Raw genomic sequence first — 25,460 nt, forward strand, 5'->3', positions numbered from 1 at the left:
TGAGGGGCCTTACATGACATAAACCAAACACACACACACACACACACACACACACGTGCATAGGTGATACCACATAAATATGCCAGTAAAATTACACACAGACCTAATATTTTTCACAAAAACCAGCTCGTCAGACTAAGATTAGCTGTGTAAAAATGCCACAGTGGTAGAAATTTATTGATATGGAGGAATGCTGAATTTGAGCATTGACATGGTTAATTACCCTGAGAGGCCTTTTCAGAGCCAAGCACACACAGCATACTTTAAGTCAGGAGGATCTGAATGTCTGGAGGCTAAGATAAGATGGAGAACTTGTGGACGTTTCAGACTTCCTCGATAATATTGAATGAGAACTTGCAGTTTATCTATTAACAAACATTTTACAACTTAACACATTTACGTTTCTGAATATAGCAAAATATTTCAAAATATTTGTATATAATTGAAAGTTGCAGGAAGCTTTGCATGAAACTTCCCACGTCCATTAGGGGATTTTTAGATAAGTACCCGCTGTACTTCCTCACTTCCTCACAACATCAACAATAATAACAATGAGAATTATTATCATTATTATTATGACAATGTTGCATCTGTTTGTCCCTTGGGGTTTTTTCTGCATTTCTTTAGTAATTTTTTGATGTTGCTGGATGTTTCTGGCGGTGCTCAGTCAGAGAGCCTGTGGGCTCTAAGGCAGCAGCCTGGTTGGACTTGTGTGAGGACCCAACGGTGAGGGAAAACTCTGTGGGGCAGCTGGTCCTTCTGCTGGAGGGAAATACACCGAGGCTGTCTGGATGAGCAGGGCAGGACAAAAGAAAAGAGGGAAACAAAGAAAGAAGTTGACCACAGACTTCAAGTCGTATGCTTCAATCGTCGGTACGGTGACACGACAGTTGTTGATAATTCATAACATATGTGTGATCTCTCAGTAGCTTTCAACACTGTGTCCATATGTAGAGTTTAAACTGAGTGTTTCTGTTGCCAAGGATCAAATATAAATAAATAAATTAAATCTCTTTGGTTTAACCTTCCTTTGATCAGTTTTGAGTTAAAAAAAGATCCAATCACATCTCACTTGTTTTCACTTTTCAAATTGCTCTTTTGGATCAAGAATAAACACTTCACACTCTACCACTGGTTACTTTCTATTGATGTGAATTCCAGTAAACAGCCTTACTGAGAATTATAAAAAACAACAAAAATACAGCATTCCTAATGCTGAACACATGTATTACGCAGATCAAGACTGAAATGGCACAACCAAATCAATTAATAAAATGTGGGTGGTCAAGTGCGTAGACTTCGGTCTTTTTCCACACTCTTATTGTGTAAAAAATGCTGATTGTTTTCTGTATGAAAAACTGTTGTAGAAAAATATTTAAAAGTAGTTCCCAGTCTCACTCTTCATGCCTAAACTTAACCAACCAACCAGAGGTAGAGTAGGGTGGATCTTTCCAAGCAAAGCTGATAAAATATAATGCCTTCATGTACTCTTGGACATGAGAAGAGGCACAATCCTAAAGATTAGGAGACCCTGGAATGTCTCAGTTTCTTGAAATATGCTTGAGATAACTGCTTCTGGCTTGTTTTTGTGACAAGATAGCAAAGGAGCGCATCTCTTTATAGGCCAGTTACAGGTCAAGTTGATACAAGACTTACCATAGAGTGTTTCTTTATTCATCATGCTCTGTGGAGATTTCAACAGAAGAGCAGCTGGTATATCTGTTTACAGTGTAGCCAACCAAGCATGTTGCTTTAATAAAGAATTCAGTCAGTAATAACTGCAGTCTGAATTCATGCCACACATAGTGTGAGAAGTACAGTTGTTTTGAATGCAAAACAGGCAATGCTTTTGAAGTCGTGGCAGTAGGAAATATTGAGTTAGTGTTAGCAGCAACTTAATACAGCTCAGATATGGCACCAGCAGAGTGAACAGTTTACTGGATTACATGCTGCATTATTTCCAGTGAATCCCTCGTATGTGTGAATCCAGTGTGGGGACTTTTTACTTGACTTCTTTGTGAAAATGTTAAAGATTCCAACTTAAATGTTTTTGAAACCTGCAAATCTCACATAACCATGTATTCTTCCTCCTCTCTTCAATGGTGTACTTAATTGTTAAACTGGGGAACATCGTTTGGTAAGGGACAGTGGACACTGATGTGTGTCATGTCCATGGTCCTGCAGCCAAACTTTGCCTTCTAGCACAAAACCGCACAAGGTGTAAGTTCAAATTTTCAGTGCTATGCTCTGTTTTCAGTTGAACAAACAAGATGATGATTGCATTTGGCCTTGGAGGATTGTGATCCTCAGTGAGAACGAAGTAGTTAGAGGTTCACTGTGGGTCAGGTTCACATTTGAAGCAGCTGCCTGTGTTTAGGCACATAGCCTTTAAATTTGGAATTCATAAAAGCCTGATGTGTGTCAGTTAGCATTACATGTCTAAAAACAAGTTGTAACTCCAGAAAAAAAGGGTTGTGATAGTGCATAATAAATGTTTTAACTAGATACATATGTGGGTTTTTTTCATTCACACACTCAAGATGAAACCTTGCTCTAACCAAAACAGTACATACATAAAATATACCACTCACTGTATAACCACAGTATACAACTATAATTGTAGTCATTTTAATTGTAAGTATAATTATCAAACTGTAAGCCGAATAGATGTTATTACTTTGATTTCAGGAATTTTTCTGTAAACGGAAAAAATAATCATATTGCTAACTAATTCTAATACTAGACAAATCTGAACTAAAACTACCACTGACCGGAACAAGAACTGACCATAAAGTTTTTATGACCCTGTTCAGTCTTTAACAAGGAACATCCATCATCAGACTAACAAGGAGCATCCAAACTATGTTCTGAATTCAAATCTACTGTGACATTAGTGGGGCAATTCCTGGATATACATGGTTTTCTTCAGTCAACACTGGAAATGCTCTATGGGATCTTTAATTGATGGATGTAGGGTGGAGATGAGACGGTTTGCATCATGTCGTGACTGCAAAATGTTTAGTTTTACAGGCAGAGATGAAACCAGAGAGAAAGAGAGATAAAATTTAGGAAAAACTAGACTGCACACATACATATGTTTGTAATAGTATCTTTTGCTGCCGCTGTATGTGTGTGTGTGTGTGTGTGTGTGTTGACAGCATACTGACTGGGTGGAGGTGGTGAACTGTGTGTGTGTTGGCGTCCATTAGCAGAGGAGCTGTAGGGGAAGATGCTGTGGACTCGGTTGCAGGGCTGCCACTCCTCTGGTACAGAACAAAGAGAAATACAATATCATGTTAAGAAAAAATAACACAGTCACATTACAGAAGAGTAATGAAGCTGGTTTAGATGGTCTGTTGATAAGTCTTACACAGTCTAATCACATTATTTTGCCCATAATCGTCTGCATCATGGGCAGCCAGCACAGTCGGTATTGCTTACACGCCAAACGGACATCATGCCAGTCTGACTCATCACGTTTACTTTAACTTAGGACTAGAATATGAACAAATCTAAATTGTGATCCCATACTCTTGATAACTAAAACAGTATTAGTTCAGTCACTTTTTATTCATAACAAAGAGTTTGAAGGGACTCTCAAAAGAATCCAAGCAGCAAAAAGGATTTTTGGACAATGCTATGCTTCCAACTTTGTGGCAACAGTTTGATTTGATTGTAAAAGGTGCTACAAAGTAAGGACACGGTTGTTTGTTTGGTTTGGTGTGGAGGAGTGGCAAGGAAAAACTCCCTTTTAACAGGAAGAAACCTTGAGCAGGACCTGGCTCACAAGGGAGAACCTACTCTACTGCATGAATGGGCAAATTCTCAGGCCTGAGATGATTTCAGCATATGTACTTTGAAAGCATTTAAATCAACAAAAACCTGGCTCTTAAGAAAGGGGTTTGGGTGGGTGGAGGGAGCTGTGGGAGCAAACCTCGCTGGCATGATTGCATCAGCAGAGCATTAATAAGTGTCAGGTATAGTGGAAGCACTGCACACCTGCATGAAAATAATTCGACTTTACCAGTCAGCAAGTCAAACAGCTGATAGTGAAGAGAGAATGAAACAGCACAGGCACATTAGGCACACTTATCACTTAGTGACTAACAGCATCAGGTCATTCCTTTAATGCAGCATACATTCTTCCCTGCAAAAACCACTGATGGATCTGGGCTTCACTGTTGTTTTTGGTCTGCTATTGGGTGGTCTGTCTGCAGTGTGATAGAGGTTAAATCCACAACTGTTAGAGACTGCAAATCTCAAAATTTTACAAACTGTTAGTTCCCCTGTCTTTTGTGTATTCTAGTGCAGCCAGGTCAGGCAAAAAGATATAAAACATCTGCAAAGCAATTAATGTAATCATATTTATATGACCACTGATCATCTCAAAGGTATGTGGCATGCTGTAAAATTCCAGATAATCATTTGCCACTCCTACAGATCTGAAAACTTTTGGGATATTAAAAAGTCTTACACAGAGGAGTCAACAAATGACTGATAGTACTGAATCATGCTGAACTGAAGAACGTGGACACAGAAAAACAACTGATTTAAAGATAACTGAGAGAATTATTACTGTTCAGGGAGTCTCATCCCTGTTTGTTGCAGATAATCCTGTTTACATTGAGGAGACATTCTATGTAATATAATGCAAAGATAGCAGTTTGATTGCATGCAGTGAAGGGAATTGAGAGGCTGTGTGGTCTCGTGGCATCTCCTGCAGAATCTGGACTCATTCAGACCCGATCCATTTGACCTCTGTCAGCTCAGTGAGCTTTCCATATACCACCAACCCACTGAATCTATGGTGTTGTCAGTAGGCAGAGTTGGTACAGACAAAATCAAACAAAAAAATGTTTCTCAAGTTTGGCCTATAAAATGTCAGAGGTTAGTGAAAAATGCCAATCACATTTTCCTTCACATAATCAAACTGCTGTTTTGTCAATCCAGCCGTCCAAAATCCAAAGACGTTCAATTTACGAAAACAGAAGGTAAGGAAAGCAGCCAAAACTTCCATTTGAGAAGCTGGCACCACTGAATTTCATTCTGCTCCCTCTGTTCTCAGTGACCTTGCCTTGGTGCAAAGCCTCACAACACTTTCTGTCAGATCTTATTATTATTACATTTGGACATATCTATGCTCAACCACATATTATTTTGGTAAGTAACACCTAATTTCCCCCAAAAGTCACTATATCCTTTCAAACTGAAACCCAAAGTGATATAAGCTTGCAAAACAGATCTTACCCAATACAATTTAGAAGCAAAGATCAAATGGTTTTGGAGTCTTTTGGAAGAGTCTGATGTTGAAAATGTCTTTGATTTCATGTACCTGATGGTGTTACAAGCGGATGCTACAAGTGGAGGGGTGAAGGGATGTTTTTGAAAAGCCGTGCTAATGGACTATGGTTTAGCACGCAGAGACAGTCCCGGGGAACCCTGCTGATACACACGATCAGTCCATACTCTCACTACAGGGTGGGGGAGAAGGTCAGGGCTTTGGCTGCAGGAGCAGGGAAAACTGACTTCGTTCACTAACAGCTACATAACCCGATTTCAATAAGCAATTTTTAATTCTGCAGGCTGTAATGAGTGGGCGACAATTACGTTTAGAAGCAAACTTTAAGAAGTAATACAGCAACAACAACAAAAATGTGGGACAGTTTCATGTTTGTCTTGCTGCAAAATTAATTTCATTTCTGCAAGGTCTGACAATAATGATAATAATAATAATGATAATGAAACTGAGCTTGAACTACATTCACTTTGCTTCTGTTTCACCATTTGCTATCTGTGTTGTTTAGAGATGTTATCTCTTGGCTGACACTTTGTCAGGCAGTAAATGCACAGTGACAGTATGGAAACAATGGAACCCACTGCTGCCTAGTGTGTGATGTATAAATTAACTAAATCGCTGCCCTTGCTATAATATGCAGCCAGTGTAGGCTTGAGTAATCGTTTTTATTTTTTGTGGATGAATAAAGCTGAGTTGGTGCTAGGTGATATGCTGTGTGCTAGGTGTAAGTGACATCTCGGACACAAAGTTCTTTGGCTTTAACAGCCGGTCAGAATAAAGGTTGTGTTCATGTGTAACTGTCTCTGACATCTTTGTAATGAACTCAAGGCCCCTCCTAAGCCCACGGCTTCACTTGTCTTTTCACAGTCAGCTGATCACAGTGGGATGATACCAACTGACAGGTCTGGAAACTTGTTTACATTGTATCCTGAGCCAGAGCCAAATCTGGACAAAGTTTTCTGGACATCCTCACACTTCCTCCTCTCTTTTCTATCCATTTTTCAATGCACAGCTCGAGTGTGCTGAACAGTAAGTGAGTATGGCTTCAGGTCAGGAAGGTTAAGGGTTTAAGGTGTGGTTGGACGCTATCAGTTTTTACTGGCAGACTTCTTTGTAGTACAGCTGACTGGCTATGACCTGCCATTGACTTTCTGGCTGTCATTTCAATCTTAACCACAGTTCAGCTGGCTGTACAATAAAGTGAAGTGATTCCTCCTTAATAAAAACTGAAAAAACCTATCGCAATCTGATCCCTCCCTCCTCACATTATGAGAAGTTCAATCTAACTACATGCTGACCCCTCAAACAGTCTGAGCAAACAGCATCCAGCATCCAATCTGAGAAAGTGTACGGAAGTTCTTTCTCCTTACGGAGGTATTAATTGTCACGACTACAAGGTGAACGACACCAAGCAAAGCAGGCAGTGCAATAAACAGAACACAACATAAAAATAAAAATACATCTTTAACGTGTGAAATAAATATGTGAGCTGACTTTAGCAGCTTGTGCTTGTGTACCTGCCCACATAATTTGGTGCCCTGCTTGCTTTTATGCTTTTAGCCAAACTATTGAGGAAATAAGCCAACTCTGGGGTGGCGTTAGCACAAAACTACATTCAGACAATGTGAAAAATAAATTATGCATGAATGGATTCGCAGTCAGTGGAAGTCACAAATGTATGCAAATACTTTCGGTCTGGATGACATGAATTTAGGCAATCTGCTCAGGCCTTTGGAGTTCTTCTGCCTCCTAATGGTAAAAAATCAATGAACACCGCTTTAAACACAGAAATCATGGAAAAGTAATTTCAAAACTAATGTTAACAGTGTTTTATGTGAGATGTTTGCTGAGTTACTTGCTTCTAATCTTGTCTAAATGTGCCATGTCACACAACACATGGACCTTTTGTAAATATGTGTCCAAGTCTGTGTCCGTGTTTGTGTGTCTTACCGACTTCTTGATGTTGCCCAGTACAGCTGTGCTAAAAATGCCTGTGAAGAAGGCTACCAGGTTCAGGCTGCTGAGCGTCCAAATCAAAACATACAGGGTGAAAACTTCCTCACAGCTTTGTACTCCAACAAACTCGTAGTAGTTGCTGAGGTAGCCTCCACTGCAGAACAAAACAACACCTCCTTTTATTAGTAATGTTTGATGAACTAATTAATGATGAGCAGATGATGGGTGTGGTCTGTTTACAAATTGACAATATTAAAACACACTGAGATACTATTATATCTCAATGCTTCCTGATGTCTCACTTGGCGCAGTTGTACAGGTCACAGCAATAGCAGGTCCCACTTCGCACTGTCATGTTACAAGACTCCACTGGACTCCAGCACAACACCTGAAAAAGGAAATGCAAGGGGAGAAAATGGTGTTGCATCTCACAATCTCAAACTGGACCTGGTCATGCTTGCCCTGATCATAACATGTGAACTTTCCTGATTAGTCTCAGCACAATGTTTTGCTTGTAAACATCAGTTTAGATTTTCTTTACTCACAGAGGTGTAGAAATTCTCATAGATGTAGCCACTGCCACTGCTGTAGTACTGGCATCTCCCTGCTTTCAGTGGACGCATGTCCTGGCAACAAACAATATGTGTAGAAATATAATCCAAAGGTTTTTTTGTTGTTGTGGTTTAAATAAGCTGAACTATTTTTGTCAAGAATAAAAACAAAAAAATATAATAACAAAATAAGATGAGATAAATTACACAAGACAATGGCCATGTGTGATAGTAGTAGTTCCTCTGGAACCAGTCACAGTCACAGTGTTTTTTTCATCTTTGATTTTGAAATATTTTATGAGATACAACATATAAGACTTTGTCCTTGACTTAACGTCCATCATTGTTGGAAATATCCACTTTATGTTCTAATAAATACTGATGAAGTTCATTTTACATCTCTTTGTTACAGTACAAAGGAGGAAGCAAGAAGGGAAGGAAGGAATAATACGGTTTAGTAATATATATGGTATGAAAAGGAACTCAGGCCCGTGCAAACGGGGATATGCAATCCTTATCTCGTTTTGAATATGTTTAAGATGGGACATGTTGTGCTTTTACCTCTTGATCATCATAATTTACCACACTGTGACTAGACTCACACATTAACTACAGTAACTAGAATTTATTCTTAAAGGGAGGTTCGCACTCATAACTCTTCTCTCTCTCATATCTCTTCATCATGTTTCATGTAAGAGCACTGGTGGCATTTACCGTTACAATCAGTCAAAGTCTAGTTTTCGTTTCCCCTTTCATTTCACCACTCTGTACTGCTTTCAGTTCTATTTTTAAGTTTGCTTTTATCACAATAAAGAACCACACACACTGTTAAATTATTGAAATATTTTGACAATTCATTCCAAGAAAAAGAATAAAAATGAATAAAAAACTTGTTAAACAATTGGCATTTGGTCAAATCACAGTTTACGCATTAATAGAGGCTATGTCACCTTGACCTGAGGGTACTGTGCAGAGTGTTGAGGGATGACCCAAGAAGAAGTCACCAATCAGAAGAAGCACAAAGCAATTCCTGGTACCCCTCCAAGATCAATAATCTGAACCAGCTAAAACCAGTATAGTATAACACACAGGCATTGCAAGCTGAAAGCCAACCAGGGTGTGTGCACGTGTTTTTGTTTGGGTTTATTTTGTCTCTGCTTTTCTGCCTGAAACATACTGCCAAAACTTCACCTGATTTTATTGCATTATATAACTACTGCAAACATTTCTTTAGAAATACATTCCAGCTAAGAATTCACTCACTCCTATGGCACCATTGCTACTTTACTTTTCTATTCTGTTCTTACATTTGTATTTGCTGTGGTAATGTAATGCGCTTTGGGTTGTATAGATAAAATAAACCAGCAGCCTGATGACAGCAGGCTGAACTGTTGTACAACCATTCAGGGAATATCAGGTGTTCTGACTACAATTGCTCTTTACACCACATTGTTTAACCAACTTCCCAAGAAACTGTTTTGCTGTATGACATTTATGGTCATGTGACAAAATCATGTATTACCTTAAACATTGATCATTGCTTTGCAGTAGTTTCAGGCAAGAATGTACCAACAGCAAATATCACATTCTGTAACATAGTTTCAATCCATCTACATCCACGCACAGGCAGCAGCATGGGTTCGGCTGGTCAAATCAAAATATAATCCCAGTTAAAGCCCAGGAGCCTGACATTGATGTCTGCCTCTGCCTGTACAAGTCGGGAAAGTTGCACAATTGCTATTATGAAACAGAATTGTATACAGTTCAACATTTTGGGAAATGTGGTCTCCTGCAGTGATCAGTTAGATGAGATGAACCACTCTCGTGTCAATCTGAAGTTAGGCCCACCTGCAGAAGCCAATAAAGCTCACTAATTAACACATTTGTTTAATCTGCAACAAAACAAAAAAGAAGTTTGATCTGTATTGTAAAAACTACAAGTTGTGGGTCATTTTAGGGAGGCAGCTCAGTCACATTCAGTAACTGCATGTGAAGTCACCCCAGTCATCAGATGTCTGAATGCTTTAAGCTGAAGGCAGCTGGACTTCCTTCAGCACTTCACTACTCTGATGGTGTGTATTATGATTTCACAACTGGTGACTGACTTACTGAAAAAACAAAAAACAAAGCTGGTGAATAATTTAAAAACAGAGCTATAATTTGTGGGAACTTTTCATGGACAAAATTGTGCCAGTATTGCTGACAGATTGATGCTGGCTCATACCGCTTGCCAATGGGTCCAAGTCGGCTACCACAGCGGTTTATTGTGTCTTCATGATCTACTATCAGTGTTTTGTTTAATCGCCCAGTACAGTCATAGTGTTACAGTACACACAGGCAAGTGCGGATAACTCACCATGTTTAAGACAATAAAGGCGCCATCAATCACCAGGCACAGAAAAGAGGTGATGATCCCAAAGCTGAGGAAGACAATCGCAGCCGTCAGCTGGAGGACAAACAAAGAAAGAAGCTTAAAAGAGAAAAGCTTCTTTTTTTCTTTCCAGCAGATGCATGCCATCCACATTTCTGAACAGCATGGTGACCGCTTTGTTTTGTTCCAGTGTTTCAATATGGACAGGCTTCCTACCTCTCTTTCATATGCTTCTGTTTACTTTTAATGTATATGTGAGTATATGTAGGGTGAAGTGCAGTGCGTTGAGCTCACTGTAGATACCAGTCTCAGAACAGAAACAGCAGTCCTATCTGTTTAAAATAGTGACTCTTTCATGATATTATTCTCGCCTACCTGAGACTGAAAGAAGCTGTTAGCGCTCTGCGACTTCTACACACCGAACTCGCAGTGTATCTTTCCTTTATTACAGCTCTTCAATAATCGCAATTTCAATTTACCACATCCTGAAGACATGCCATCACTGGAATAAATTGAATATGACATATGAAAATTCTACTTTTAAACATTAGTGAGTTTTTATCACGAAACTTATCTGACCGCTAAAAGGGATAAAAACATGACACCAGATCCAAGCGAGACCAACACTGTCCAAGAACTCCAGCAAAGGAGTCTACCAATGCACTTATGTGATTTGAGAGTAGGACGATCTGCTGTGTTCAACATTTTGGACATACACTGACATTGTTTTGACAGCATCCAACCACCTTCGTTTAACATTTCAGATCTCTTCCACTCCTACTTGGAGCTGCTTGAGCGTTCATGCTTTCATAATATTCTACTGGATTTTAATATTTAGTGATTAATACTAGATATTTTTTTCTGATAGTGGTGTTAGGAGGTCACCAAAATCAAAACAGGAATGAATCTCTGGGGTCTGAAAAGTTACTGATACAGTGTCTCAGTGATATATTGTGATTTCCTTTCTTATGCTGCCACAATACTAACTCACCAAAAGCTTGACCTTCCGGGTAAAATTATCTGACAGGTGATTTCCATTCAACTAATTAAAACTAACTAATTAAAACCATCTGGCGGCACCAGTGATTGTTTTGGTATGTCCTACTGAAAGAGAGTGAATACTTTTATTATAAACATATAGGTCTCTTTCATCTTTTATACTTGTGATTAATTCTCTCTCATTGTAGGCATGTGTTTGACATTACAAGCCACATCAAATGAAATCTGATTCAATTTTGTAGAACAATAAAACATGAATACTTCCATGAGGGGTTAATACTTCTTTAGAAACACCATGTATATTAGCCTTACTCTAGACCAAATATAACACTATATATATAACTATAATTATATAACTATAAAATGAGTGACTGCAGCCATATATGCAGTGTCACGTGGAAAAGGTTTGCGACACACAACAGAGCTGCTTCAACAGAACCACAAATACTTGACCGAGATATGACATGTGATAAGCTGATTGACTTTTGGACAGTTAAACGAGCCCGTGCATTTAATTAAGTACAGCAGGCACGCATATTTAATGTCAGCAACAACATAAATACCTCTAGCTGAAAGAAATCAAATTATCTAATTTCCTGTTCCAATGCTGTCAAACAAGTGCAGGTTAGATTTTTTTTTCATTTCAGTGTGTGGTTAGCAGGTAGGAATGATCAGCAGAGGTATGCTTTACAAATCTGCATAGGCTGACTTCACCTTGGGAGGACCTGCCTCATTTGGTGGTGTATTATAGAGAGAAAAAAAAGTCCTTTTACTTCTACTGCAGTTGTTGATTGTCTGAAATAAGTGAATGTGCTGTAGTTCATTAAATAAAATGACACAAACACTTTGTATATTTGATACCAAACAATGTAAACCAGATGTTAGATTCTCATTTGTAGCTGTCAGTTTTTCTGCATTTGAGAAACTGAACGTTCGTTAATCAGGAACAGACCCACGTAATCAAACTGAATTAATGTTTGCTAAGGCAGTCCGGGTACTCTGTCAAACTGATTCGTTGTTGCACGGCACACATGCAGTTTACTTCAGTAGACTAAAGCAGCTTCTCATCAGTTCCAATGATTTTGTTAGCTGTGTCAGTGTCAGTGTCAGTGTCAGTGAAAGATTTTATCATTGTGTGACAACACAAAATAATGTAGCTGGTAATGTGATGGATGTAACGTTTCTCTGGTGTCACAATGGATAACCCAAAATTGTCTCATACATGTTGCAGAGCAGCACAAGTGGTGTGTCCTCACATAATGTGTGTCTCTTGGCCAAATTACACTTTTTCACTCATGGCCGAATATGCAGCAGGAAAAAATTATGAATTAATTATGACAGAGGATGTTTATGTGTGGCAATGTCAGATGAAGAGATACAGGAAGAGCAGGGGAATATACCAGCTGCCTGCGGTTTTCTTCCAGGCAGAGTCCCAGAAGTCCTAGGAACGATCCAAGGGTCAGCTGCAGGGAGCATAACATGATTAATATAATAAGTGTTAGACAAAAAAAATGTTTCATTTTCATAAGAACTGACACTTTGTTATGACTTATTTTTATTCCAAGGAACTAAAAGCCAACATTAGCACTTAACAGCTATGAAAATAACTCTGGTGGTCAGAGCGTAACAGGGGTGATAAAGGACTCTAATCTACAGGGTTCAAAGGTGTGGCGTATGAAACAGACTCATGCCAATACAATCAAATAAACATATTACACATTTAAAAAAAAAAAATTAAAAAAAAAAGAATTTGAGAGGGAATAACACTCACCGAAGAAAAAAAATTATCCTAAACGTAAACTTTGTAAACAAATTATTTGTGTAATCATGTAGATTACTGGTCTTCTGCTTTTTTAATTACATGTATTTTATAATAGTTCTCTCTGCATCTTTCCCACTCACTACTCATGACACATTTAATCTCACTGTTGGCTTTGCAGCCTGATATTAACTTTAACCTCTCTGGTGCCAGGGATGAGTCCCCATTGGCTAACATGTTTTTGGGTGACAGCTCAGTGAACTGAAAACTTCAACAGAGGCAGGAAGCAGTGCAGATGATGTCCGGCGTGAAGAGAGCTCTGAAGGTATTTAAGATGAAGAAGTGGAGGAAAAAGGAGAAGAAAGTGAGAAGTCAGATGAATCCTTGAAGATCCAGAGAAGATATAATCTCCGTACTGCAATCCATGCCTTTTGATGCAGGAGATATTTCTCACGGCATTCATATAGTACCACATTCCCACATCGTCTTTGCACTATCGAATTCCTTAATGCAATTTATAAGATGCAGCTACAGACCCTTTTTAGTGAAGCTTGTCTTGCCCTGAGGACATTTTGTTCACTTTCTGTAAGTGTTACTGGAGACGAATGGCTTTCCAGCAAGTTGAAACTGGTCAAGAACTACTTGGGCTCAACCATGTCTTAGGATAGACTTACAACAGCCTTGCACTGCTCTCCACAGCTGAGGACAAAACTTGACTTTGAAGAGCTTATCAGTGATTTTGCTCACAGGAAGCCAGTGGGCCTTTGGCACACTAGTCAGTGTGACACGTAAAGTGAGGTCATTTCTATGTGCAGTTTAGTCTGAGGAGCAATACAGTGCAGTTTAAATTATTTTATTTTTCCATCAGGTGAACTGATAGGCCTTATGTTTTTTTGTAGAAATGTATTTGTAATGCAGTTATAAATGACCACTTTCTACTCATTATTGAAGAAGCCTGCCTAACAGCTTAGGCATCAGTATTTTTTTTATGAAGAAGTGTATGCTGGATTAGGGGAAATTATTATGTTACAGTTTAAAGGTTTAAACCTGAACCCTCACAGACTGCTTGTGCAAGGCAGAGAACTCTGTGCTATGGCCCTGCTCATTGTACAATTCTGAAAGCATACAGTACACTATAGAGTACCAACTCTGCCCCCAACTCTGCCCCCCGCCTTTGCAGCTGTAACAGCTTCCACTCTTCTGGGAAGGCTCTGTTTCAGTTGGGATTTTTGTCCATTCATGCAGCAGAGCATTTGTGAGATCAGGCACTGCTGTTGGACAAAAAAGGCCTGAATTCAATAATAAAGACGGGTGTCCTAATACTCTTGTCCATATGTTGTAGGTTATATAATACTTCCTGTTGCAAAAGTCGGTCAAAAGACATAAGATGAATTAGTAATTGCCCATATCTCACCACAAATACAGCATATCCATGATTCTAGTGGATACACGTTAGGAGACATTTGGCACGCAGAAGGCCCATTATGCTCTTCGAGTTTCAAAATCAGAGGAAAACCTGAATGTTATGTAGCCCGTTTTACCCTATCCAATATAGGAAAGCTACAGGTTCTTTAATTGATTCCTGTTGTTTTTTATTATCACCCCAATCTATGAATTGCACTTTTTAACCATGAACTATATGCTTTTAAATCATCAGGACAGACACCAGGAAATGTATTTTAGAAGGTTTTAGTCATCAAATGTATTTAAAGAAATAAGAAAGGAATATTAGAACAAGGGATTAGGACTGAAAAGGTCAGGGGAAATAAACACACTTGGGCTTTGCCCACTTTGGCAACACAAATGCAACACAAATACGCACTCAAAATATTTCAATGCAACCAACACTGCAAGACCTCAAAGGCAACTTCAAAATACCAACAAACCTGTATGTGTGTGTGTGAACCTTAACACTCAATCACACTTATCAAATCAATCATTATCCTAAGCCGGCGTCTAATTTAACTAACAAACCCCACCCACGTTGCAGGCCTGTTAGGGTCCAGAAGATGGCGTTTCCAGCAAACGAGAGTCACTCACGACACACGTCCAACTTTCACATCCACGCTCCTGCGACAGCATCCACGGTGTAATCCACCCAGAAATCAGGGTTTGCTTCGGTCAACCTCCGTCGGGCTGCTAGCTGTGTCAGCTCGTAGCTTCTGCGGCGGGCTACCTGCGGTTAGCTGGCCGCTAACCACCTCGGCTAGCGTTGCCTCGTTGCGGCTAACGTTGCGCGCTAGCCGCGAACTCCACGGGGAAACACGTCCTCGCTCGTCACGAGACCTCGTCTCCGCAGCGCTCCTCGGCCAGTGACGTCGCCCGTCACCGACAGTTAATGTCCGAAGGATAAAGAACCGTTGTTCACGTTCAATCCTCAAACATCAGCTCACGCACTCATACACTCGTACATACAGCTCGCTCTCTCTGTGTCGCGTCTCCTCTCTCTTTTTCCGCGGTTCTCTCCCGTCCCACACGTCACTCTCCCCTCTTCTACGGCAAGCAAACAGGACCAAACTACATATGTACATTTAACAACCGACTCAGGTTAACATACTAACGTCTCCAATTAATCATATTCAAACTCTTCCTTGTCACATGTAATCACATTCACACATTAAACAAAAAGAAACCATCTTTTTAACAGTGGCCTTTTTTATATTTCAAAATAAATAAAATTACAGGGCTACATTCACCCCCTTCTAAAGGTCTGATGTCCTCATCGGACTTAAAGAACTTGAAATAATTTGACAAAAAAGAATTATCATGTAAGCGAATTTACATTACTGTTTTCCTATCTTAATCACGACCCCTCTGTGGACAATCGTAAGGGGTTCCTCACGGGTTTGGCCAGGTTTATCATAGGTAAGTCTCATAACTGGTTTGTGTGATCTTTTGGGTCTAGATACTTTAGCAGGGGCTCCTATTTTAGTGCTACTAAACTGCCTTCTATGATCTAGATCGCTTGATACTGGTTCAGGTTCAGATTCGGTGTCGGGAAGTCTATGAGGAGGGTCCTCTCTCATAGGAGGGGGCTCTGGCTCAGCGGAACTGGAACTCTCCGACTCCGAAGGACTGTCACTTGGATCTGTCTGGACTTCGATCTGGCTGTGACTCGTTGAAAGGGACTTGTTTTGACGGGGCCAGATCTCTTCCAAGTAAGTACGGTAGGACTGACGTTGGGGATGCGCCAAATCAGACTCAGACTCTGATGATGATTCACATTCTTGTTGTACAGAGTGCTCAGTAGTGTTACTCCGTCTCCTTCTCTGAATTTGTGCTCGAGTTCTAGGCCTGGAGGGCAACTCTTCATCTTTGAGCAACTCTGGCATCCGCACCAGCTCTCCGATAGGCAAGAGGTGATCTCGGTGCAGGGTTTTTAACTTGCCTCTCCCATCCTCTGGTTTCAACGTGTAGACAGGAAGGTTTGGCATCTTCTCTGTGACGACATAGGGAATGTCACACCAGCGATTCTGGAGCTTGTGTTTCCCAGTAAAGGCCAAGTTCTTAAGCAACACTCGGTCACCAGGCTCTAGGTGTTGACACCTCACTCTCTTGTCATAGGCCTTCTTGTTGCGCAGATGTAACTTGTTTGAGGCTTCTTCGGCCAACTGATAAGCCTTATCTAAGTCTTGCTTTAGTTTGGTGACATAGGCGGAGTGCTGACGTTCGACTTTGTCTTCAGGCTGAGTGCCGAAACTCACATCAACGGGAAGTCTGGCTTCTCTCCCGAACATAAGAAAGTACGGGGAGTATCCCGTGGCATCACTTGTAGTACTATTATATGCATGCACCAGGTGCACAACCTGTTGACTCCACTGTCTTTTCTTCTCCTGGTTCAACGTGCCCAGCATGGACAATAGGGTCCGGTTGAACCGTTCTGGTTGGGGATCACCTTGCGGGTGATAGGGGGTCGTTCGGGACTTTTTTATTCCCATTATTTTCAGGAGCTCTCTAATCAACCGTGACTCAAAGTCACGCCCTTGGTCAGAATGTATCCGTGATGGTAGTCCATAATGAACAAAGTACTTTTCGACGAGGACCTTGGCAACTGTAAGGGCCTTTTGGTTCTTGGTGGGAAAAGCTTGGGCGTACCTTGTGAAATGATCTGTTATGACCAACACGTTGCTGATTCCTCTTGAGTCGGGCTCCATTGAGAGGAAGTCTATGCAGACGAGGTCCAAGGGCCCACTGCTGACTATTTGATGAAGTGGAGCAGCTTTTTGTGCAGGGGCTTTCCTCAGGATGCACTCTCCGCAGTTCTTGACATAGTGCTCGACACTGGTAGCCATTTTCGGCCAGTAGAACCGGCGTCTTATCATGTCTGTCGTTCTCTCAGCTCCCAAGTGACCGAGGTCATCATGAAGGGACTTCAGCACTACTGGTCTGTACTCAGCTGGTAACACAAGCTGACTACTCTGCTCTCCAGACTGGCTTGTGCTCACACGGTGTAGCAAGTCGTTCTCCATGACCAGCTTTCCCATTTGTCTCTTCATTGTCGCAACTTCAGGATTAAACTCTGCATCATCGGGCCACTTCCCTTGCTCCACGGCATGGATGGTTGGTCCAATGACTGGATCATTGACTTGAGCCAAGATTAGGTCTTGTCTGGACAACGGGCCCAGTGTGTTCAGCTGCACACGTGCAGGGAAGGCGTACACATCTGGCACACACTCAGGGGATGCTCCAAGCTGCTCTGCATATCTTGGAGAGGCTTGCGGGGATCCAAGAGCACCAACCTGCTGGCATACAGACTTGACACCAGACTGCGATATGCTTCTCCAACCAGCATCCTCCTCCCCTAGATCCATCCTCGACAGCAGATCAGCATCAATGTTGTTCTTGCCAGGCCGATAGATGACATCAAAGTTGTAAACTGACAAATCCGACAGCCAACGATGTCCATGTGCACTGAGTTTGGCCGTTGTAAGGACGTACGTCAGTGGATTATTGTCAGTGCGAACCGTGAAACGGGCTCCATATAGATAGTCATGGAACTTCTCCACGATGGCCCACTTTAGGGACAAGAACTCCAACTGATGTATCGGATAGTTCTTTTCCGAAGGTTTCAGTTTTCTGCTGGCAAAAGCCACTGGCCTCAGGCCTTCAGGGTGTTCTTGATATAGAACGGCGCCAAGTCCTGCCAGACTGGCGTCTACGTGCACCACATAGGGTTTGCTGGGGTCGGCAAATGCCAGAACTGGGGCATTAGTGAGACGATGCTTGATGTTTTCAAATGCATCGGTGCACGCTTGATCCCACCTCTCTCCAAATGGTTCTTTCTCATCCAGGTAGATGTCGCTTTTCCCTGTCTTGGGCTTCCTACCCTTCTGTGTAGGAGCGTATCCCTTAGTCAGTTCAGTCAGAGGACGGACAATAGCGGAGTAGTTGTGGATAAACCGCCGATAATATCCACAAAAACCCAGGAACGATCTGAGAGTCTTCAGATTTGTGGGCCTCGGCCAGGTGCTAACAGCTTCGATCTTGCTGGGATCTGTGGCAACACCATCGCCTGACACAATGTGACCCACATACTTAACTTTGGTCTGACAGAAGACACACTTATCGAGGGAAATCTTGAGCCCAACTTCCCTGAGCCGATCCAGGACTTTGAGGAGCCTGGTCTCGTGTTCTGCTAGGGTTTTGCCGAAGATGATCAGGTCATCCAGGTAAACGAGCACCTGGAGGAGGTTCATATCTCCGACAGCCCTTTCCATCAGTCTTTGGAAAGTTGCGGGTGCTCCGGTGATCCCTTGCGGCATTCTCTCAAACTCATAAAAGCCCAGAGGACAGATGAAGGCTGTTTTTTCCTTGTCCTCTTCCTTCATTGCGATCTGGTAGTATCCGCTCCTCAAATCCAGGACAGAGAACCACCTGCTTCCCACCAGGCAGTCCAACGCCTCATCAATCCGAGGAGTGGTGTATTGGTCAGGGATGGTGCGACTATTGAGTGTGCGGTAGTCTATGCACATCCGTACTTCTCCATTCTTCTTCCTGACTATTACTATCGGGGAAGCATATGGACTCCTGGATTCCCTGATGATGCCGGCAGCCAACAGCTTCTGTAGATGACTCCTCACATCATCGATATCTGCAGGAGCAAGGCGTCTAGAGCGTTCACGGAAGGGTCGTTCATCTGTCAGGCGAATGGTGTGTTCCACACCTTTGGCTAGCCCCACATCTAGTTCATCGAAGGAGAATACATCTGCCCTCTCAGACAGTTTCTGTCTCAGCCGCTCCTTCCACTCTTCAGGAGCAGGTGAGTCCCCAAAGTTGAGTAGGCTGATGTCAAAGGCTTCAGAGGCTGGCCGTTGTGTTGATAAGTGATTCACAACATCCGCTGGACATAGACAGCCAATAATGGACCCCACAGGTATTGTGGCATCTTTGAAAGATTCATTCTGAAGAATCACCGTGAACCTGTTAGCATCAACTGCATGACTGGGAATGACTACGGGCTGCAACAGTACACCTGCAGGAAGGGGGGTGGCAGAGAAAGCTTCAACCACCAGGATCTCCTCTGGCAGTGGCTGAGTGGTCTCAACTTTGCAAATGGCTGGATGACTGGTACCAGCAGGGATTGTCAAGGGACCAGGGCCCTGCCACTTTACATATCCAACTTCATCAGGGTCTTTCCCCTTAATAGATGCTGAGGGCTCTGCGAAGGTGCTTTGAACAACCATTGTGTGAGCCATATTCGTCCCAGACATGTCTTCACACAGCTGGGCTAGCCGTTTGGGGAGACTAGCTTTGGCATTGGTCCCCAGGATCACGGGTGTCTTGTCGGGACCGGCCGGGTCGGGACAAATCAACGCCAGTACTGACATTGTGGTCGGAGCTCCGGCGACCTTTTTGGGAAACTCAATGTCAATGATTACATAGCCCAGGTACGGGTAGCTGGAGTCACTGAGGCCCCAAATGTCCAATTGGCTTACAGGGTGAATCTCGACATCTGACAAGTGCTGCTTGTACCAGGACTCGAAGATGATGCTGACACGTGAACCACTGTCCAACAGCGCTTCACACAGGTGGCCATTGACTTTAAGCGGCTCCAAGGACGGAGGCCCTATCAAACCTTCGGGTAGATCTGTTGTCTTGTGGAAATCCAGTGCACTTTTCCTTACTTGGGCCCCGGCACTGGGGGACGGTGAGCCATTAGCTTTAGCTTTCTTCAGAGCCCCAAGAAGCTTCTGGATCACTTTGCTTGGATTCTCAGCATTGGTGCACTTGGAGGCTATGTGTCCCACCTCTCCACAGCGGTAGCAGATGTAGTCCACGGTATCAGTGGCTCTTCTGTTTGCGGTGTGGGATGCAGGTGGGGTATTGGGTGTTGGACTGGTGCTGTGTGCAGGCCGGTTATTGGGCGCGGGACTGGTGCTGCCCACATTCATCACTGTGGATGAGGTCCCGGCTGCATTAAACTGTTTGGAGTTCATTTTCTGTGTCAATTGCCTCACTTGTTTCCTGAGGGCAATTACTTCGGGGTCTTGACTGGTTTCTGTGTCTTGTCTGGGGACCACGGGGGTTTCAACCCGTTCTTCAGTGAGTGGGGTTGGTTTTGTCGTCAGTGTGGCAAACATTGACTTAATTTCTTTGATTTCAGCTCTTAGTGCCTGTATCTCTGACTTGCTTTCAGCCTGTGGTTTAGCATAGACTGAGCGCACGGACTGGTTTAGTTTAGCTTTAGAAGCTTCATACTCCTCTTCTGTGCGAATGTCTCGCAGCAGCTGAAGGAATGTTGGAGGGTTGTCTTTCTTTTCCCTCAGTCGCAACTGCATTAACATCAAGTCCGCATCTACTGCTCCTTTAAGCAGTTGCTCGACTCTGGCTCTGTCCATGCTGCTTGCAGGAAGACCACCCCGTTGTACAACTTTGGACAAACAGCGCTCTAATCTTCTCACAAACTCCGACAGTTTCTCTCCTGGCAGTTGTCGCTGTAGGCGGAAGGAGAAATATAAATCATCCCCTGATTCAGCCAGTCCAAAGGCACTCTCCAGTGCTTCCAAGCACTTCTCTGAGGTGACATCTGGGTCGGATAGTCGCACAGCTTTCACCACCTCAAGCGCCTGCCCCTTTAAGCTTTCCATTATCCTCCTGCGTTTTTCTCTTGGTGGACAATCACTTTCTTCCACCATCAAGTAGGCCTGCTCCATCCAATGGTCGAATTGCTCTTCCCCTGATGGAGTAGGTACAGTACCTGAAAACACACGCAGTCGCCGGTATCCTCCACTCTCAGAAGGGGGCCTCCCTGTTTTGTCTAGCAGGTCGCCGACGGCACGAATTATGGATTCCACAGACGAGGGGGCTGGCTCTGGGCTTGTGTACAAAGCCTGTACATCCTCCATAGACCTTCCCTCAGCTTGAAGCAGAGCACTCAGTTTACTACTGAAATCATCTCCAGCGGCTGCAGGGATTCCTGTCACCGTGTAGATTGGCCAGGACTTTCCTCCTTCCTTTGGAATGACTTCAGGGGGAATGGACGGTGCGTCTTTCACCTTTTCTCTGCACTCACAGAGCACCAGGAGTTCATCTCCTGCATCGCTGAACATCCTGCCCCTCACGCGGACAACTCCGAAGCACTTAATCGTCTGCAGGACTTCTTCAATGTCTTTCACTTCTGTGTTCTCTGGGACAACAGTCAGGAGTGCATGAGCTTCATCAAGCCCCTCTCCCCGACACCAGTTTGTTAACTTTTTAGCATACATTTTGGGTTTTAGCCTGATAGCTATTTTAAATCAAATGAATAGTAAGTTGCGCTACCTTTATATGCACTTTATCTTTAACTATTTATTGGGAATTTACATAAGCAACAGCATAGAATCATCCCAGCGGTGCCTCCATTTATGTAGCCCGTTTTACCCTATCCAATATAGGAAAGCTACAGGTTCTTTAATTGATTCCTGTTGTTTTTTATTATCACCCCAATCTATGAATTGCACTTTTTAACCATGAACTATATGCTTTTAAATCATCAGGACAGACACCAGGAAATGTATTTTAGAAGGTTTTAGTCATCAAATGTATTTAAAGAAATAAGAAAGGAATATTAGAACAAGGGATTAGGACTGAAAAGGTCAGGGGAAATAAACACACTTGGGCTTTGCCCACTTTGGCAACACAAATGCAACACAAATACGCACTCAAAATATTTCAATGCAACCAACACTGCAAGACCTCAAAGGCAACTTCAAAATACCAACAAACCTGTATGTGTGTGTGTGAACCTTAACACTCAATCACACTTATCAAATCAATCATTATCCTAAGCCGGCGTCTAATTTAACTAACAAACCCCACCCACGTTGCAGGCCTGTTAGGGTCCAGAAGATGGCGTTTCCAGCAAACGAGAGTCACTCACGACACACGTCCAACTTTCACATCCACGCTCCTGCGACAGCATCCACGGTGTAATCCACCCAGAAATCAGGGTTTGCTTCGGTCAACCTCCGTCGGGCTGCTGGCTGTGTCAGCTCGTAGCTTCTGCGGCGGGCTACCTGCGGTTAGCTGGCCGCTAACCACCTCGGCTAGCGTTGCCTCGTTGCGGCTAACGTTGCGCGCTAGCCGCGAACTCCACGGGAAAACACGTCCTCGCTCGTCACGAGACCTCGTCTCCGCAGCGCTCCTCGGCCAGTGACGTCGCCCGTCACCGACAGTTAATGTCCGAAGGATAAAGAACCGTTGTTCACGTTCAATCCTCAAACATCAGCTCACGCACTCATACACTCGTACATACAGCTCGCTCTCTCTGTGTCGCGTCTCCTCTCCTTCCCGCGGTTCTCTCCCGTCCCACACGTCACTCTCCCCTCTTCTACGGCAAGCAAACAAGACCAAACTACATATGTACATTTAACAACCGACTCAGGTTAACATACTAACGTCTCCAATTAATCATATTCAAACTCTTCCTTGTCACATGTAATCACATTCACACATTAAACAAAAAGAAACCATCTTTTTAACAGTGGCCTTTTTTATATTTCAAAATAAATAAAATTACAGGGCTACATTAGCCAAACGTCTGTGTTATCACTGCACAAGCATTGGTGGTTCAGTGGTAGAATTCTCGCCTGCCACGCGGGAGGCCCGGGTTCGATTCCCGGCCAATGCACAAGTTTTGGGGCAGTTGTGGATCAGCGGTTAGGGTGTCGGACCCGTAACCGGTGGATCCCTGGTTCGATTCCCTTGAGCAAGGTACCTAACCCCCACTGCTCCCCGGGCGCACGCGGTCGCCCACTGCCCCGGGTTTGCTGTGTGTGTGTGCATGTCACTTGGGTGGGTTAAATGCAGAGCACGAATTTCGTTGGAGTGAGTTCCCTCCAATGACAAAATATGTCACTTTCATCTTTCTTTCATCTTTCAAAGTCAATATGTGACTGCAGCAGAGGGCAGTCACCCATTAGTTTCACAGACTACTTAAAATCATGTCTGTCTCAAGATGGCTGTTCTAATACCACAGTGAGTGAAGCAAAACTTTTGGCAGGTAATGCGAGACAAAAAGATTGCAGCTTTATAATGGCTATAACACACTGAATGATGATATGTTTTACATATTCCTGCTGACTTCCTGGTATTTGGTTTTTTTTTTTATTTTATCATATCAATCTGTCATCTCACTGAATAAATCATAGTGGTGAATTATTGAGAGACATATACATAGATATAAAGATATAAAGAACTTACAATCACTCCAGAAGTGTAGCCAGACACATTCAGGCTCTCTGTTCGAGTTGTTGTGTAGAGGCCCAGCACAACCAGCAGCAGGGACAGACTGAGCATGCCCAGTACCAGCCACAGAGCTCTCCTGACCCTCACCATCATCTCTGCAACCCAAAGAAGAGAGGAAAAGCCTCAATCATGTTACATGCACTGCAGGGCAAGTAAATCATTGTAAACTAGACTGCCGCCTGCCTGCATATTTCTACTTCAGCATCCAGGTCAACAAGATTTAAAGATTTAACATATTTAAACAGATTTAATTTAACTTAATTTCTAAAAAAAACAACAATCCAAACCCTGTGTCTCTGTTGGGTTCATTTTAAATGTCAACAATGTCTACATCTCAGTACACTGAAGAAGTCTCTACTTTGATATTTACATATTGGACTACTTATTGTATTCATTATATGACCCTTCAAGAAAGTATAGCTGCTGCCAAACATAAAAACATATTTGTCTAATTATATATATATATATATATATATATATATATATATATATATATATATATATATATATATGAAAATAAGCAAAAAATACATCTGTCAAAACTACAGCTTTTGTGCTCAAATCAGCAATTTACAATGGGCATGCAAAGTCCAGCTACACTAGGCTATGGCCCCTTATCTAATACCCATGATATACTGTACCCACATCAGATGTTTATGTTTGTCTTGTTAAATACACATCAAAGCTTTATTAACACTGACAGCCCCGAAATGTGAATACACTTGCTGCGTGTTGACGTTTCTCAGTTTACAGAAGTCTAGACTGACAGACGCCACAAGTGCAAACTGAGAAAAAATATCTTTATTGACCCTAAAAGACCACTGTACACTGTATGTGAAGGAATGTTGTACAAATAAACTGTGATTACTACAACATCATATATCAATATCAATATACTCAATATGCTTGCTGGATATCACACATACATTAGTCATATTAAACATAAACAAACCCTGTACCATGCACCATCTGCTCATTATGGTTACTGAAATAAAAACAGAGAAACCTCCTGTGGGACAAGCATGAACACAGTCATTAGGACATCATGGCTACACAATTAAAGATGACATCAGTGAGATTTTGTAATGAACTAAATGTATGTGCCTCACATCATGAAATACCCCTGTTTATATACACTTTAAAACGAAATGACATGACCTTAATTGTTTCTGGTTGAGAGGAGTTTGTAAAGTGTCAGTGTCAGCTGCTGCTGCTGCTGCTGCATGTGAAATGAGCAAAGTACCAGACTGAAAGCTCAAATATCCACACCACAGTATCAGCCAATATTGAGTCAGCACTGAAAATTTAACAATTTAAATGCAATACGTTCAACAGGAGTGACATAATTGTAAATATGTAACGCAGCTGGCCCTGTTGCTGTCCCACGTACCTGACCAGCTCACCTCATCCCCACTCTCAGTAAATTACCTGTCGCTGTGCTCTTCGGCACCGGCTTGCCCTTGCCCGTTGCTCCCTGGGTCCTTGCAGTCATGATAGGTCCTCTCTTTCGACAGCTTCTAAGTGTGAGATCCCAGATTCAGGTTCACAAATCTTCTTGCAGCGAGTCTGAGCAGCACATGCGCCTATTGCATGCATGCAGGTCTACGTCAGTGCGGTTCTGCGTGAGTGATGCTCGGGCATGTGCGGCATTCAACGACAGTCGGAAATGTGGGCGTCTCCTGCTGTCAAAATAATTTAGTACATAGCAACAACAAGCAACAACTTATCTTGAAACTGCTCATGTGTGTTTCACTACATGTTGCATGTGTGTGTTCAATCAGTGATGGGTTAAATGCAGAGAAG

The 25,460-nt window shown here is 42.5% G+C and overlaps 1 protein-coding gene and 1 non-coding gene across 2 annotated transcripts; one reads left to right on the top strand and one right to left on the bottom strand.

The window, feature by feature from the left end:
- LOC124059019 (transmembrane protein 255B) lies at nt 1–25,345 on the bottom strand. The gene is made up of 9 exons (XM_046388724.1): nt 25,086–25,345; nt 23,613–23,752; nt 12,574–12,636; nt 10,160–10,249; nt 7,798–7,878; nt 7,555–7,640; nt 7,247–7,406; nt 3,168–3,263; nt 1–787 (listed from the first exon to the last, which is right to left on the bottom strand). Exons 1-9 carry the CDS (start codon nt 25,147–25,149, stop codon nt 686–688), a joined length of 882 nt encoding a protein of 293 aa, XP_046244680.1. The 5' UTR covers nt 25,150–25,345; the 3' UTR covers nt 1–685.
- trnag-gcc lies at nt 22,970–23,040 on the top strand. Its single transcript has one exon. It is a non-coding gene; the product is annotated as a tRNA-Gly (tRNA).
- Nucleotides 25,346–25,460: the final 115 nt, after the last annotated feature.

This window comes from Scatophagus argus, chromosome 5, assembly GCF_020382885.2.
Source record: "Scatophagus argus isolate fScaArg1 chromosome 5, fScaArg1.pri, whole genome shotgun sequence".
Lineage (NCBI taxonomy): Eukaryota > Metazoa > Chordata > Actinopteri > Scatophagidae > Scatophagus > Scatophagus argus.